The sequence below is a fragment of the Salmo salar genome, chromosome 06, assembly GCF_965601325.2.
Source record: "Salmo salar chromosome 06, fSalSal1, whole genome shotgun sequence".
Taxonomy (NCBI): domain Eukaryota; kingdom Metazoa; phylum Chordata; class Actinopteri; order Salmoniformes; family Salmonidae; genus Salmo; species Salmo salar.
The window spans coordinates 68,609,515-68,624,122 of NC_138296.1; the positions used below are offsets into that span (position 1 = coordinate 68,609,515).

General features: G+C 41.0%; 1 protein-coding gene across 13 annotated transcripts; it reads right to left on the minus strand.

The window, feature by feature from the left end:
* Positions 1–464: 464 nt before the first annotated feature.
* LOC106607838 (uncharacterized) lies at positions 465–14,396 on the minus strand. Of its 13 annotated transcripts, none has more exons than XM_082976898.1 (12): positions 14,226–14,391; positions 13,896–13,953; positions 13,748–13,781; positions 3,025–3,066; positions 2,705–2,829; positions 2,446–2,512; positions 2,244–2,314; positions 1,994–2,036; positions 1,527–1,724; positions 1,224–1,426; positions 918–941; positions 465–693 (listed from the first exon to the last, which is right to left on the minus strand). In XM_082976898.1, exons 2-12 carry the CDS (start codon positions 13,905–13,907, stop codon positions 574–576), a joined length of 939 nt encoding a protein of 312 aa, XP_082833024.1. In that variant the 5' UTR covers positions 13,908–13,953; positions 14,226–14,391; the 3' UTR covers positions 465–573. The 13 variants fall into 13 exon arrangements, with proteins under 13 accessions (XP_082833024.1, XP_082833025.1, XP_082833031.1 ...); XM_082976899.1 differs by having other exon boundaries at positions 13,896–13,948; positions 14,226–14,390; XM_082976905.1 differs by having other exon boundaries at positions 2,705–2,760; positions 14,226–14,390.
* Between the last annotated feature and the right edge of the window lie 212 nt (positions 14,397–14,608).

Below are 14,608 nucleotides of genomic sequence, written 5' to 3' on the forward strand. Positions count from 1 at the left end.
CTTGAAACATCCACAGGTACACCTCCAATTGACTCAAATGATGTCAATTAGCCTATCAGAAGCTTCTAAAGCCATGACATCGTTTTCTGGAATTTTCCAAGCTGTTTAAATGCACAGTCAGCTTATTGTTGTAAAAATGACTTGTGTCATGCACAAAGTAGATGTACTAACCGACTTGCAAAAACGATAGTTTGTTAACAAGAAATTTGTGGAGTGGTTGAAAAATGAGTTTTAATGACTCCAACCTAAGTGTATGTAAACTTCTGACTTCAACTGTATCTCTTTTACGTAACACTTCCCCCCCCCCCCCCTTTTTTTTTTTACTGCAGTGTTGATTGAGGGCTTTTAAGTATGCATTTCACTGTAAGGTTTACACCTGTTGTATTCGGCGCATGTGACATAAGATTTTATTTCATTTTATAATTTGTGTTGGTGTTGGTGGGAAAGATGACAAAGCAATTCGCTGGTCCTCTATGTTCCTTTAATTTTTTTCAAGGTTATCACATTGGAAAATTGATATCTGATGTGAAATACAACTGGCACTCCCCCTACAGCTGTTTAATTAACGTAGATTTATGTATAAATTGGAAACGTTTTATTGCAAAAAGTTAAGGATATTTCTCTAATCCTTCTATAAGAAGTGTAAATGCCCCAGCCTACACCAATAACACCGCAGATCCAGAGAATCTTCCTCTGGAGAAAGATAAGAAAATCATGTATTAGAAAGATGCCAAATAAGTTGAGTTTTATATCTGCACTACTTATCTAGGCCTACATCTGTATATTAGTTTCACTTTCAGGACAAACATTTTAGGAATCATGAACATACAGAACACATTTCTCAAAGAAAGTTATATTAAAATGGGTCAATACAGTATGTTATTTAGAAATGTGTAATTTACAAAAAATGGACATACCAGTCTGGCCCACTGATCTTTGTTCTGTAAAAAAACAAACAAAGACAAAAAGGACATGTTTTCACAGTACATCGTCAACTCCTATTTGCTTTCCTTCTTCATTTAGCTTGCTCTGCATAATGTAACCTATGGAATAGTCCCAAAAGTCTGAACCCCACCCACACAGATTTTCCATCCTCCACAATGAAGGCATTGCTTTTTACAATAACACATTTAATAATAAAATGTTTTTGGTGTCAGATCTCTGTTTTTGAATGTGTATTGTATTTAATAATAAGTTGTTTGCTGACAAGAATAAGAAACTACCTTTGGCTGTATTTCTGGCCTGTCCAGAATCTTTCTAATTGCTTCTTTATTGCGAGGACACTCCAGTAGTCCTTTGCTCTCATGGAAGAGACAGTCCACTGTGAGTATTACATCCTCTCTGGTCACTAGTCTGCTACTGTCAGGTACAGTGTAGTCTGAGTTGAAGGTGTGATGCAGCACTACCAGAATGGCTGGTTTACCAGCTGTCAAGAGAGAGGGGATAACAGTAACAATAATCACGTAAACATACCTGATTAATGAATCATTAACGTTTTGACAATGTTCTTCATGGATATTGATTACCTGGAATCTGCTGCAGTGCTGCTTCAACATCAGTCCCAGCACGAGAGACAATGGGACAGAATGCCAGGATGACATCACTCTCCTCTAGTGACGTCACTTCAGTTAAGTGTCTTTTGGCAGCGAGACGATGAATTAATTCCTCATGAGACCCCAGAGTATTCCCAGTCACTACAGTGAAGAATTTGTCCATCGTCGACCCTATAGAGATACAGGAAATGTCTGAGGTAAACTAGAGAGGATTGTCAGATCTTTAAGCCCTGCTCACTCTGATCAACCCACAAGTATTCACGTCAGTGGATGAACCCTCAGCCTATTCCATGATAACCACTTTTAACATGGTTTCATGGATATTGATTACCTTGAAGGGAACACCCTGCTTGACAGTAGATAACCGTTTCAAAAGGCCCTATGACACCGATTTGTTCTGCAACATATTATATTAATGTTACATTTACAACAGTACTTACTTGTTTGATAGTCCTGCTGCAACAGAAAGAAAAGTTTAGTTTCCTTTGAAAAAATAATAGAAAAGACCCTGTGTTAATTGTTGGGGGGAAATATTCATTTCAAAAGTCCAACATAATCGCCATAAGCAGACTGTTATATGTCATTCAATGTGATTTCTAATGTCTATGAGTTATGAGGAACTCTATTAGTTATCAAACATCAACAGAATGCCTAGAAGAAAATGGTCATAGCTGTAGCCTTCATGCCAACCTGTTTAGGTTGCCTTGTATTCACAGAGTTTTTGGGACCTGGAGGACGTTCGTCAGCATCGTTAACAGCATCTAAAAATCAATAGAAAAAAACAGCAGTGAGTGAGCACTGAATGACAATGACAAGAAAATGCAGCATTTAGCAGGTATTGGATGACAATGCATAGCCCAAATAAAGTGTCCCTATTAATCACTTTAGATACCTGCAGGTGTTTGTGCTGCAGCTGGGCGGGGCTGGTTGGTTATCTCTGGAGCAGTAGTCCTATTTTTCTAGAAAGGAGATGTTGAGACTTTATTGGTCCAGAACATTCTACATGTTTTCCTATGTCAAATTCCAATGTGAAGGCACATTGTCAAAGACTTTATTACCTATGGAAAAACGATTAATGATATAACTCCAACAACTAACATCCACAGCACCTCTTAGAAAATGTTAATCATTAGCTGTAGCCTGTAACCTACCTCTTTAGTTTTGCTTTCATGTTCAACATTCTTGGGGGATGTGGGATGGTTTCCATCTGCTCTTGAGAGGTTGTGAAATACAGTGTTGTCGTTAGTAGTCTCATCAGTAGCCTCATTAGTCGCATCTAAAAACAATAGTTAGTAATCCGGAATCTGTGGACCACTTGGTTTGCAAGAGAAAAAGTTACAATACATCATCTGGAATGTATCATTAATTGAAGTGACCATTAAACAGCAGGAAATCTTACTGGTTGGAGCTTTAATGACAATGCAGAGCCTAAATAAAGTGTGAAAATATATCCTCTACATGGTCACTGTACCTTCAAGTGTTGCAGCAACTGGGGAGGGCTGACTAGTCTCTTCTGGAATAGTGGGCAAATTAGTTAGCAACAGCAAGCTAGCTAAATAGGCCAAATTAGCTAGCAAGTGCAAGCTAGCTAAATTGCCATAAACATTTAACGCTTTTCGACCTGTCCCCAAATTAATGTAATTGGTTCAGACTTTGTTTTGGTATTTTAACCTGCGTGTTGTGATCGCATTTGGTGTGGGGGGACAAAATAAATGTATGCACGATGGCGCACGCGCGCAGCCGGTTTGGGTTCCGTAACACGGAACTTGCTGTTGCTAGCTTGCTGTTGCTAGCTAATTTGTAGCGGGATATAAACATTGAGTTGTTATTTTACCCGAAATGCACATGGTCCTCTACTCCGACAATTAATCCACACATAAAGCGGTCAACTGAATCGTTTCTAGTCATCTCTCCTCCTTCTAGGCTTTTTCTTCTCTTGACTTTATATTGCGATTGGCAACTTTCATAAATTAGGTGCACTACTGCCACCGACCTCGTTCATATTTCAGTCACCCACGTGGGTATAACCAATGAGGAGATGGCATGTGGGTACCTGCATCTATAAACCAATGAGGAGATGGGAGAGGCAGGACTTGCAGCGCGATCTAAGTCAGAAATAGAACTGACTTCTATTTTAGCCCTTGGCAACAGATGCTCGTTGGCGCAAGGCAGTGTGGGTGCAATAATTGAATAACAGATTTCAAGATTTATTTTGCAATGCTCGCGCATGTGACGCGAGCGGTGTAGTCAGGGTTTAAGAGAGGTAGGAAGATGGTGAGCTTGAGTCGATTTTAAAAAAATTCGGAAAAAGGGAGATGGTTTGTTAAAGAATAATGGTAGAAAGTTTAACCAGAGTGAGCTGAAGACAGGAGGAGAAATGGAAGTGAATGAGGGCAAAGTATCAGAGGTGGTAGGTGTGGTGACGTTCTCGGTGTCCGAGGCTTGCATCGAGGGTCAGGATAAAGATGACTCTGACAGTAGGAGTGAAGTTTTTGGAAAAAGTGGACCCTTGCCTTTTGGCTGATCCATTTGTGGTTTCAAGGTGGGTGAAAACAGAGTTGGTTACTGTGGAATCGGTTAGGGTAACCAGAGGTGGTCTTGTGATAATTGTTTGTGTTTCTGTCAGAGGGAGAAGGCGCTCTGCATTAAATGAATGGGGCAAGTATTTGAAATGTTTCGCTCTCAAGAAAAGGGCGCCATTGAAAGGAGTGATTACTGGGGTAGCAGTGGTGTTAGTGATGCTCGTTGTTTGGTGAGACGAAGACAGGCTCGTGAGAGTGGTTTAACAGAAGAGTCATTTTTAGGGATGCACCGATATTACATTTTTGCCTGATACCGATATTTTCCTTGCCCCCAAAAAACGATACCGATATTTAAAATGTTTGCGGCCTTAAGCATTCTAGTACAGTTAAATAGTTGGAACACACCCACACACACACACACACACACACACACACACACACACACACTGACCAAAAAGTAATTTTGTTGGCATTTACGTAAGTCCCATTACCAGTAAAACATAATCAAAACCTATTTATTTCACTTATTTGATGTACTGTTTCATTGTTCATTTGCTCAGTCTCAACCAAGATTTCATCATACATGTCAAGCAGTAAAGTTTCAGTTCTGTCTGTCTGTGGCCTCTCTTCCTCGGTGCGCACTATTACTGTGTCTGTTTCCATCTTGTCCAGCTGTGTCTAACATTTCACGTAAACCCTGTTTCTTGTCTGCATCGAAGTAGCGGTCCTTGTACCTAGCATCAAGCATGGTGGTGACACAGTAAAGAGGCTCAGAGAGAATGCCACCGAATCGCTTTTTCACATCCTCTTGTAGAGTACGTTTGCAAGTTTTAACCCCACGTTCTGTGTCAGCAGTTTTGTCGAGAAAGCGTTTCAATGCCATGACAGAGGGTATCACGTCTGCTGCAGACGCAGTTGATGAGCTTATTTCTTGAGTCAGTTGTTCGAATGGAGCTAGGAGTGTGTTCATGTTTCAAACATGTTCTCAAATGCCATTGAAATGGAAGCAGCGGTATGAGAACCAGCACATTCTTGAGCATGCAATACGGCTTTCCTCAGTACGAAATCCTCGTTGACCCACTGTGCTGTCAGACTCAACACGCTCATGGGGCTGACATCGCTGATCTAAATGTCAGTCGTGAAGCTAATAGCAGTGACGCCCATAGGAAGTAGCTCATGGATGTGCATTTCAACAATACTGTGTAACTCCGGTAGGGCAACATCTGAAAACTAGCACCTACTTGGTAGTGTGTACTGGGACTCGAGGTAGTCGACCAGTCGGCGAAAGCCAACATCATCCATGACAGAGAACGGTTGATTGTCAAGGGCAATGAATTCCATTATCTCGGCGTTAATGGATTTCGCCTTTGAGTTGTCTCGCTGAAATGTTCTTACTCTTTCAAATGACTGCTCGACTTGAACTTGTTTAGTTGTTGGAAGTGTGTGCTTAGTATTTTTCTGCCTTCCTGTGTGGCGCTGTATTTTTCGTGGCGTCATTACGTCATCTACCTACGTTATATAGGTATGCACATCAGCTTTGACATCAGTTTTGCACATTGCCGTTAAACTAGACATCGGGCTGATGTTGGCATTTTTAGATAATATTGTCCGATTCCGATATGCTTACCAATATATTGTGCATCCCTAGTCATTGTCTGTTCTTTTGAATTTTAATGTCGAGTCTCTGCCTGACAAAGTGATGCTAGGATATATAAGTTATCCTGTAAGTGCTTTTGTACCGAATACATGTTGTTGTTACAGGTGTCAAGCTTATGGGCATGTGGCAGCAGTGTGTAGGAGGGAGGTTCCTAGGTGTGAGAAGTGTGCAGAAGGGCATGAGACAAAGGAATGTGTAGCATTGGGTAAAGTAGTGGTATGTGTTGTGGTAGACCAGGGGGTTTGGTCAAGACATTTACACAGATCAGACACGGACAGAGTTGGATTAGCACGGTTTCAAGGGTGTTTATTTAAATAACAAACGAAAAGAATAGGTCTTAGCTCTGTCAGGGAGGGGGCTGTCGTCAGTGCAACATATGTCTCCCTTCTAGATAGGGCATCCAAGTTTCCATGCTTCGCCCCTGAGCTGTGTACAACAGAAAAAGTGAAGCGTTGAAGGTACAAGAACCACCTGGTGACCTGATCGATTGTGTCTGTGACCAGGGTGAAGTGGGTACCCAACAGGTAATACTTGAGAATGTCTAGCTTCCACTTCACCGCTAGACAATCTTTCTCGACAAGGGTACTTTTTCTTTCTGGGTATCAGCTTTCGGCTTATGTACATGATGGGAAGCTCCTCCCCATCGTGTACCTGGGACAGGACGGCCCCTAGTGCCGTGTTGCATGCGTCCATCTTGACCAACATCGGCACCTGGAAATCGAGCGTTACGAGCATCGGATGGAGCACAGAATTTAGCCCGTCCAATTCACTGTTTTCGGGAGCCGGTCCCCGGTTAGATCAGTAAGGGGGAGGCTATAGCCGCAAAGCTGGGGATAAATTGGCTGTAGTATCCCGCCAGTCCCAGGAAGGACTTGACCTGTGTCTTGATGCGTGGAATGGGCCAGTCATGTACCACGTGGACCTTCCTCTCCTGGGGCTTGAGATTCCCCTGTCTGATCAAATGCCCCAGGTACTCCACCTCCTCGAACCCTAGTTTGCATTTCTTTGGGTTTGCTGTCAACCCGGCTTGCCTGAGTGCGTCCAGCACCGCCTGCAGGCGCGTCAGGTGATCTTCCCAACCTTGGCTGTGGATGATGATATCATCCAAATAGGCCGCTGCGTAATGTTGGTGAGGTCTAAGTACTTTGTCCATCAGGCACTGGAACGTGGGCAGGGCTCCATGGAGACTGAATGGTAGCATCTGGTACTGATATAATCCGTCCGGTGTCGAAAACGCCGTCTTCTTCCGGGAGGAAGCTGCCAACAGTACCTGCCAATATCCTTTGGTCAGGTCGAGGGTGCTGATGTACCAGGCCTTTCCCAATCGGTCAATGAGCTCGTCCACCCTCGGCATTGGGTAGGCGTCAAAATCGTAACAGAAGCGCAGGCTACCGTCCGGTTTAGGCACCAACACGACCTCCAGTCGTGGAACAGTTGGGTCCGATGGGCCAGGCTGTACCCGTACTGGCTGAGTATCTCCCGTTTGAGACCGTCGTAGTTAGCCGCCTGTTCGTTGCTAAGGTCCCAATACGCATTTTGGGCGTTCCCAGAGAGGAACGGGGAGAGCAGACTTGCCCACTTCAGCCTTGGCCATCCTTCCCGTAGCGCTGTCTGTTTAAACGTGCAGAGATATGTTTCAATTAGAGGTTGACCGATTAATCGGAATGGCCGATTTAATTAGGGCCGATTTTCACATTCTCATAACAATCGGTAATCGGTATTTTTGGCCACCGATTTGCCGATTTTTTTAAATAATTTTTTCTTTTATTGTTTTTTAAAAATTATTATATAATAATTTATTTATTATTATTATTATTAAAAATATATATATATATAATTTTTTATAATTTTTTATTATTCTATATATATTATTTTTTTAAAAATTTTAAATTATTATATATATATTATTATTATTTTTTTTTTTAATTATTATATATATATAATTTTTTTATTATTATTTTTATTTTTTAATTTATTTATAAAAAAAAAAAAAGTAACCTTTATTTAACTAGGCAAGTCAGTTAAGAACACATTCTTATTTTCAATGACGGCCTAGGAACGGTGGGTTAACTGCCTTGTTCAGGGGCAGAACGACAGATTTTTACCTTGTCAGCTTGGGGACACAACCTTACGTTAACTAGCCCAACGCTCTAACCACCTGCTTTACGTTGCCAAGGTAAGTTGCTAGCTAGCATTAAACTTATCTTATATATAAAAAAAAACAATCAATCAAAAACACTAGTTAACTACACATGGTTGTTATTACTAGTTTATCTAGCCTGTCCTGCTTTGCATATAATCGATGTGGTGCGCATTCGCGAAAAAGGACTGTCTTTGCTCCGACGTGTACCTAACCATAAACATCAATGTCTTTCTTAAAATCAATACACAAGTATATAAACCTGCATATTTAGTTAATATTGACTGCTAACATGAATTTCTTTTAACTAGGGAAAATGTGTCACTTCTCTTGCAAACAGAGTCAGGATATATGCAGCAGTTTGGGCCGCCTGGCTTGTTGCGAACTGTGAAGACTATTTCTTCCTAACAAAGACAGCCGACTTCACCAAACGGGGGATGATTTAACAAAAGCGCATTTGCGAAAAAAACACAATCGTTGCACGACTGTACCTAACCATAAACATCAATGCCTTTCTTAAAATCAATACACAAAGTATATATTTTTAAACCTGCATATTTAGCTAAAAGAAATCCAGGTTAGCAGGCAATATTAACCAGGTGAAATTGTGTCAGTTCTCTTGCGTTCGTTGCACACAGAATCAGGGTATACAGAATCTGGCTCGTTGTGAACTAATTTGCCAGAATTTTACAGAACTATGAAATAACATTGTAGGTTGTGCGACGTAACAGGAATATTTAGACTTATGGATGCCATCCTTTAGATAAAATACGGAACGGTTCCGTATGTCACTGAAAGAATGTTTTCGAGATGATAGATCATTAATATGGTCAAATCCGGAAACTAAGGTTTATTATATTATAGTTAAGTCTATGATTTGATATTTGATAGAGCAGTCTGACTGAGCGGTGGTAGGCAGCAGCAGGCTCGTAATAGTCAAAGATATATGGTTTAGAGAGAAATAGTCGACGCGTCATAATTCCTGTAATAACTTGCGGCTGAACTTGAAAGGGGTTCCTTCGTTATTTTACCGTTTATGTCTTCCATAGAGAATGTCTTGATCTACTTCAAATAAGGTCTGTGTTTTGTGCTTAAACCGCCTCGGCGTTTTGATACCCGTGTAAATCTCACTAGGTAACGTTTGTCAACATATTTTCATAAATCCACTCTACAAAAAAATGTATCTTCGCTTATATTGATCAGAGTTATATCCTATGGATATCTACACAGTTATAAAATTGGTAAGGTGGTGTAAGCCTAAACCAAACACAGACCTTATTTTAAGTTAATCTAAAAATATCCTATGGAATAAATGAAGGAACCGCTTTTTGGATTTTGCTAGAAGGTGTCATGGGAATTGTGACTTGCACTTTGGTAGTCAATTCTTACCATGCCCATTATTAAAATAGGATTTCCTGCATATAGAAATTACAGTTTTTGTTTTCAGCATTCATCACAGGTAACTTAAACTCTATTTTTATTATTCTCCTAAGCAGACTCTTCAGTATCGTTGTCACTTCAGAGCTGTGTGTGGTGTATGTATGTATGTATGTATGTATGTATGTATGTATGTATGTATGTGTGTGTGTGTGTGTGTGTGTGTGTGTATATATATACATACACACACACACACACACACACACCACACAAATAATATCATAATAATAAAGCGGCCGATTAATCGGTATCGGCTTTTTTGGGCCTCCAATAATCGGTATCAGCGTTGAAAAATCATAATCGGTCGACCTCTAGTTTCAATGTCGTCGTCTTCCTTTAGCTTGATTAAATGATGCAGACATTTTGTAGCCGTTGTTCCTCCAGCATTCGTTCCTGAACCGCCTGTTGTGCTTGTTGGTCCCAGATGAACTGAGATATCAAATCGTCCATGCTGATGATGCGTAAACGTCAACCCTGATCTGACCACGTTATCCGACTTGCCCGCATTCTCCACCACTTGTGGCAGACCAGGGGGTTTGGTCAAGATGTTTACACAGATCAGACACCGACATATTTGGATTAGCTCGGTTTCAAAGGTGTTTATTTAAATAACAAACTAAAAGAAAATAATAGGTCTCCTCCAGGATACTGTCTTCTGGGCTTCGGGGTCTTGCTGTATCTTGGGGGGAACAAAACTGAGCTCCCTCCGTTATCTCTGGACGCGACTATGGGAGTAACCTCTCTTTCCCCCAGTATTTGATCCCCTGCTGATTTTGTATGTTTGCCCACTTACAAAGAAATGATCAGTCTATAATTTTAATAGTAGGTTTATTTGAACAGTGAGAGACAGAATAATTACAAAAAAATCCAGAAAAACGCATGTCAAAAATGTTATAAAATGATTTGCATTTTAATGAGGGAAATAAGTATTTGACCCCTCTGCAAAACATGACTTAGTACTTGGTGGCAAAGCCCTTGTTGGCAATCAGAGGTCAGACGTTTCTTGTAGTTGGCCACCAGGTTTGCACACATCTCAGGAGGGATTTTGTCCCACTCCTCTTTGCAGATCTTCTCCAAGTCATTAAGGTTGAGGCTGACGTTTGGCAACTCGAACCTTCAGCTCCCTCCACAGATTTTCTATGGGATTAAGGTCTGGAGACTGGCTAGGCCACTCCAGAACCTTAATTTGCTTGTTCTTGAACCACTCCTTTGTTGCCTTGGCCGTGTGTTTTGGGTCATTGTCATGCTGGAATAGCCATCCACGACCCATTTTCAATGCCCTGGCTGAGGGAAGGAGGTTCTCACCCAAGATTTGACGGTACATGGCCCCGTCCATCGTCCCTTTGATGCGGTGAAGTTGTCCTGTCCCCTTAGCAGAAAAACACCCCCAAAGCATACTGTTTCCACCTCCATGTTTGACGGTGGAGATGGTGTTCTTGGGGTCATAAGCAGCATTCCTCCTCCTCCTCCTCCAAACACGGCGAGTTGAGTTGATGTCAAAGAGCTCCATTTTGGTCTCATCTGACCACAACACTTTCACCAGTTGTCCTATGAGTCATTCAGATGTTCATTTGCAAACTTCAGATGGGCATGTATATGCATTCTTGAGCAGGGGGACCTTGCGGGCGCTGCAGGATTTCAGTCCTTCACGGCGTAGTGTGTTAACAATTGTTTTCTTGGTGACTATGGTCCCAGCTGCCTTGATCATTGACAAGATCCTCCCGTGTAGTTCTGGGCTGATTCCTCATCGTTCTCATGATCATTGCAACTCCACGAGGTGAGATCTTGCATGGAGCCCCAGGCCGAGGGATATTGACAGTTCTTTTGTGTTTTTTCCATTTGTGAATAATCGCACCAAATGTTGTCACCTTCTCACCAAGCTGCTTGGTGATGGTCTTGTAGTCCATTCCAGCCTTGTGTAGGTCTACAATCTTGGCCTTGACATCCTTGGATAGCTCTTTGGTCTTGGCCATGGTGGAGAGTTTGGAATCTGATTGATTGCTTCTGTGGACAGGTGTCTTTTTTACAGGTAACAAGCTGCGGTTAGGAGCGTGCTCCTAATCTTAGCTCGTTACCTGTATAAAAGACACCTGGGAGCCAGAAATCTTTCTGATTGAGAGGGGGTCAAATACTTATTTCCATCATTAAAATGCAAATCAATTTATAATATTTTTGACATGCGGATTTCTGGATATTTTTGTTGTTATTCAGTCTCTCACTGTTCAAATAAACCTACCATTACAATTATAGACTGATCCTTTCTTTGTCAGTGGGCAAATGTACAAAATCAGCAGGGGATCAAATACTTTTTCCCCCCACTGTAAGTGTAGTGTTAGATGGTAGGGTATTTGTTTATTTATTTCAAGCGAAGTATAAGGGAGTAGTACTCCAGTCTTGTACGTGGCGATAATGCAACATATCGGATGCCAACCGCCATTGAACCTCATTGAAGAAGATGGAGGGGCCTTTTATACCTAACAAGATGGCTGGTGTGGTGATATTGATGGTTTGACAGCACCGGTGGTTTGTTTATATAGCCAGAAAGGATAACTAAAGTAGCAGGTTAGCAGAATGAATGTGGCAGGTTAGGATAATTAACGTGGCAGGTAGGAGAATGAGGTTAAGGTTAGGAAAATGGTTAGGGTTACTATAAGCTCCACTCCGTTGATCTATGTGCATGCGTGTATGTGGGTGGAGTGGGATTTTTTGAAGTAGTGGACACCTTTTGCTAACATGATATGCTCACCGGTCCAACTCCCATTCACATGGGGGCGAAAGCAAAGTTTAGTATTTTTCTTTTCATTTTATGAAAACAAGGAAGAGTCACCTTCCTTTGATAGTAACTAGCTTAGCTGGCAGCCTGGCTAAAAACATAGGAAGCTACCTAGCCTTTTTAGCTTCCCATGTCTTAATCAGATTTAGCCAGTGTAACATAAAACATTATCCCAGTTTGATATGCTGCAAGTGTATTCTTTTCTATATCAGCTAAAAATAGGACGTTATGTTTTGGTCACAAAGGAAAAAAAAATCACATGGCTTTTATCCCATAGAAACAGAAGTAAAAAATGAAGTTAAATGTAAGTATGTTTTTAGAAGTGTCTGTTCGATATCTGAGAGATATAAGAAAGCTCTGAATTTCGTACATTTTTTACAGTGGAATTACCCTGTGTCTGGGCTCGTCTCCATCGTGCCCTCTGCCTCGGCGATGATGGCAGTATTATCAGCGACACCTTTCTTTTAACTAAAGAAATGCGTTCATTTCTGTAATTTTTTCTGTCAAAATTTGATTTTCAATGAAAGTCACGTTTGCAATCATATCGTGTGAAACAATGCACGGGCCTGCAGCACGGTCATGGCTAAAAGGGATCCAGCTTTTGTCATTTTTTTATTTTAGCTAACCCTAACCTTAACCTAATATTCCTAACCTTCTACGTTAATTCTCCTAACCTGCTACGAAAAGTAAATTCTGACATTTGTTTAAAAAATATATTTTAAATATTCCCAGCTCATGAGGCCCCTTGATGATGTGAAGCCTGAGGCAGTTGCCTAACATGCTGACCACAACGCTCGCGTCATGTGCACGAGTGTTGCAAAATAAATGTACACAAACATGTTATTCAATCATTGCACCCACACTGCACGCGAGCGTCTGCGTGGCCAGGCGCTAAAATAGAAATAGGTTATATTTGTGACGCTCAACAAGCTGCAATTCCGGCCTCTCCCATCTCCTCGTTGGTGTTTAGGAGCATATACCCAAATGGGTGATTGAAAGATGAACTGACGTCTACGCTCCAGTCAGTTGTAGTAATGCAAAGTTGGTTGCCAACCTCCATATAAAGTCCAAAGAAGTAAAAAAAGAATTCCTGAGGAAGGAGGAGAGTTGACGTCGGAGTAGAGGACCTTGTGCATTTCAAGTAAAATAACAACCCAATGTTTATATCCCAGGACAAATTAGCTAGCAACAGCAAGCTAGCTAGCTAAATTGCCATAAATGTTTAATGCTTTTTGACCTGTCCCCAAATTAATATAATTGGTTTAGAGTTTGTTTTGATATTTCAACCTGCGTGTCCTGATCGTGTCTGGTGTGGGGGTACAAAAAAGCGCATGCATGCGCACGCGCGCGTCAGATTTGGTCAGCATGTAATGGTAAGTCCGCCACCGCTGCCACGTTAATTCTCCTAACCTGCTACTTCAGTCATTATAACCTGCTATGTAAACAAACCACCTGTGCCAACAAACCATCAGTATCACCACATTGGCCACCCATTTTTAAATAGGATATAAAATCCATCTGTAAATTCCTGTGGAAGGCTACGTGCTGAAACAGTAAAGAAACACTTTTATCAACTTCCACTATCCTCCAAGTGTTTCTGGATTCCCTCTTTGCATTAATAAGGTACGATTGTGAAGGTGTCACATGCATAGTCATTTAGCTTACCTTGGGGTGCATCTGCAGGTGGCAGATAGTTTACCTTGGAAAGAGAAATACATAGGTCTACTTTAATAAGTGCTGGTTCGAAAAATTATTCAAAGTAAACATTTATCTGGTTATTATTAATGATATATATTTTTTGTACTATTCTTACCTTGTTGCTCATTTTCAATTTTAGTTGACGCTGCAGAGCCTCACAAAGATTATCTGATCTTCAATGTAATACGAAAGCAGATGCGTGAGAACACAAGCAAGACGCTGAAATTACAGTTTGTCCTAAACAGTGTGCACTACCGCAGAACATCAAGGTGCATACCGAACTTCTAAATGTTGTCAACAATGAGCCCACCAAGATAGACAAACCAATAACAATTGTAACATTGCATTCACGAAAAGAGATTCAATGATAGAATGAATGAATTCTTATAATAAGAAAGTGAAACTAAAAGGGTCAGTATATCACGTGGATTTACATTATACTAACCCAGCAGACTTCTATAAAAAATTATAAATCCATACTGTATATATACGTAGTAGAGTTAAAATGGTTATTCCAGCAAACTTCAAATTATTAGAATAGTACACAACGCAGAACAGAACAATCAGGTTGAGGGTCAGTGGCCAAAACCCGCGAACAGGAATATTCCAAGTTCAGACAGAAGGGGGGAGTCAGATCGCTATGATCGCCAGGAACTTTACTTTTGGTTTCTAATTTTAATTGTTGCGCTACTGGTGATGCCTTTTGATGTTAGGTAGGCAGCTGCAGTAGCTGAATGATGTTAACATCTTCGGGTTGTATTTCATTAAATGTATTTTATTTTATCTGGGTGCTTACGTCACCTACTAACACCCTGGTACTACCCGTAG